This window comes from Sinocyclocheilus anshuiensis, unplaced genomic scaffold, assembly GCF_001515605.1.
Source record: "Sinocyclocheilus anshuiensis isolate Anshui unplaced genomic scaffold, SAMN03320099.WGS_v1.1 scaffold19835, whole genome shotgun sequence".
Taxonomy (NCBI): domain Eukaryota; kingdom Metazoa; phylum Chordata; class Actinopteri; order Cypriniformes; family Cyprinidae; genus Sinocyclocheilus; species Sinocyclocheilus anshuiensis.
This window is the reverse complement of record NW_015537681.1, coordinates 1-1,140: the sequence shown is the minus strand read 5'-3', so window position 1 is coordinate 1,140 and position 1,140 is coordinate 1. Positions and strand designations below refer to the sequence as shown.

The 1,140-nt window shown below is 45.1% G+C and overlaps 1 protein-coding gene across 1 annotated transcript; it reads left to right on the top strand.

Annotated features, from left to right (window-relative positions):
* Positions 1 to 45: 45 nt before the first annotated feature.
* On the top strand, positions 46 to 889 carry LOC107657555 (cyclic nucleotide-gated cation channel-like; the record flags this gene model as incomplete). Its single annotated transcript, XM_016445696.1, is given in 1 exon segment — positions 46 to 889. A coding segment is annotated over 1 exon segment (844 nt), but the record flags the coding sequence as incomplete, so codon positions are not given.
* Positions 890 to 1,140: the final 251 nt, after the last annotated feature.

Sequence of the window (1,140 nt, the reverse complement as noted above, 5' to 3'; positions counted from 1 at the left end):
TGGTCAACCCTCACCTTGACGACCATTGGGGAAGTGCCAGCTCCGATGCGGGATGAGGAGTATCTTTTTGTTGTTTTTGATTTCCTTGTTGGTGTTCTCGTATCAAACATGAATGCCACACGGGCCGAGTTCCAGGCTCACATCGATGCCATCAAACACTACATGCAGTTCAGAAAGGTCAGCAAAGAGCTCGAAGCCAGAGTCATCAAATGGTTCGACTACTTGTGGACCAACAAGAAAGCAATTGATGAGCAGGATGTCCTAAAGAATCTGCCCAACAAACTGCGGGCTGAGATCGCTATCAATGTGCACCTGGATACACTGAAGAAGGTCCGAATCTTCCAGGACTGTGAAGCTGGGCTTTTGGTTGAACTGGTGCTCAAGCTGCGGCCACAGGTCTTCAGTCCCGGAGACTACATCTGCTGAAAGGAAGACATAGGAAAAGAGATGTACATCATCAAAGAGGGTTGCCTTGCTGTTGTGGCTGATGACGGGGTGACCCAGTTTGCACACCTGATGGCCGGCAGCTGCTTTGGCGAGATTAGCATCCTCAACATCAAAGGCAGCAAAATGGGCAACCGACGCACAGCTAACATCCGTAGCATTGGCTATTCTGACCTCTTCTGTTTGTCAAAGGATGACCTGATGGAGGCTGTAATGGAGTATCCGGATGCTAAGAAAGCTCTGGAAGAGAGGGGAAGACAGATCCTTCTGAAGGAGGGCCTGCTGGAGGAGATGGACGCAGGTGGAATTGGAGAAGAACAGGTTGAGGAGAAAGTGGAGAGGTCAGAAGCTTCTCTTGAAATACTACAGACTCAATTTGCTCGGTTACTGGCTCAGTACACAGCGACTCAACAGCGCCTGAAGCAGAGACTTACAGCACTGGAGTGTAGGACATGGCACTCTAGCAAGGCAAGGCAAGGCAAGTTTATTTGTATAGCACATTTCATTCACAATGGTAATTCAAAGTGCTTTACATAAAAGAAAAGAAAAAAATAATAATAATCACAACAATAAAACAAGGAATTTAAAAACTTTGAAAATGATTATAAAAATTGATTTAAGAGGTTTAAAATTAATTTAAGAAAACGATTCTACATAAAATATAGTGCAATCAATTCGGACATCGCACAGTGCTCA